This window comes from Eimeria mitis, genomic scaffold (genome assembly GCF_000499745.2).
Source record: "Eimeria mitis Houghton genomic scaffold, Emh_scaff576, whole genome shotgun sequence".
Taxonomy (NCBI): domain Eukaryota; phylum Apicomplexa; class Conoidasida; order Eucoccidiorida; family Eimeriidae; genus Eimeria; species Eimeria mitis.
The window spans coordinates 13,916-14,729 of NW_013574007.1; the positions used below are offsets into that span (position 1 = coordinate 13,916).

An 814-nucleotide genomic window follows, 5' to 3' on the forward strand; every position below is an offset into this window, starting at 1 on the left:
CTATGCTCATGGCGCTTGCTGCTATCCCAGTGTACGTACAGATGCTCTTGCTGCTGCTGCTGCTGCTGCTGCTGTTGCTGCTGCTCTTGTTGCTGCTGCTGTTGCTGTTGCTGCTGTTGTTGCTGCGCTGTTGTTGCTGCTGTTTTTGTTGCTGCTGCTGTCGGTGCTGCAGTTCTTGCTGTTGCTGTTGTTGCTATACTGTTGCTGCTACTGCTACTGCTGCTGCTGCTGCTGCTGCTGCTGCTGCTGCTGCTGCTGCAGGCTCCTGTATTACACGGGTCTGCTTACCGCTGCGACTCGTGCCGCCGCTGCACGAGCTGCGGCTACGTGGATTTGTATTGGCCTGAATACGCCAACTGGGACCCCGCATCCTTTCTCCTCTGTGCTCAGTAAGCAGCTAACAAGGGTTTAGGGTTTAGGGTTTAGGGTTTAGAGGATGGGGTCTAGGGTTTAGGGTTTAGGGTTTATGGGGTAGGGTTTAGGGTCTGGGGTATGATGTGAAGGGATGGCTGGGCTTTACAGTTGAGGGTTTAGGGTTTAGGGTTTAGAGTTTAGGGTTTAGAGTTTAGGGTTTAGGGTTTAGGGTTTAGGAGGTTGGGGATATGTAACTGTGTACTGAAGCCGCTTGCTGCGCTGCCTCTGTCAGCACCGCAGCTGCAGCAGCCGCTTCAGCGCCAGCATTAGCAGCAGCAACATCAGCAGCAGCAACAGCAGCAGCAGCAGCAGCAGCAACATCAGCAGCATCAGCAGCAGCAACAGCAGCAGCAGCAGCAGCAGCAGGGTTTTCTTGTGTTTTGTGTGTGTGTGTGTGTAT

The 814-nt window shown here is 53.8% G+C and overlaps 1 protein-coding gene across 1 annotated transcript in view; it reads left to right on the top strand.

Annotated features, from left to right (window-relative positions):
- Nucleotides 1–814, top strand: part of EMH_0016710 (uncharacterized protein) — a gene marked incomplete at both ends in the record, with an annotated part of 12,449 nt that overhangs the window by 9,396 nt on the left and 2,239 nt on the right. Inside the window, one exon of the mRNA XM_013500708.1 lies at nucleotides 262–389. Within this exon, the coding sequence (XP_013356162.1) occupies nucleotides 262–389 (128 nt within the window). The remainder of the gene's footprint in view (nucleotides 1–261; nucleotides 390–814) is intronic.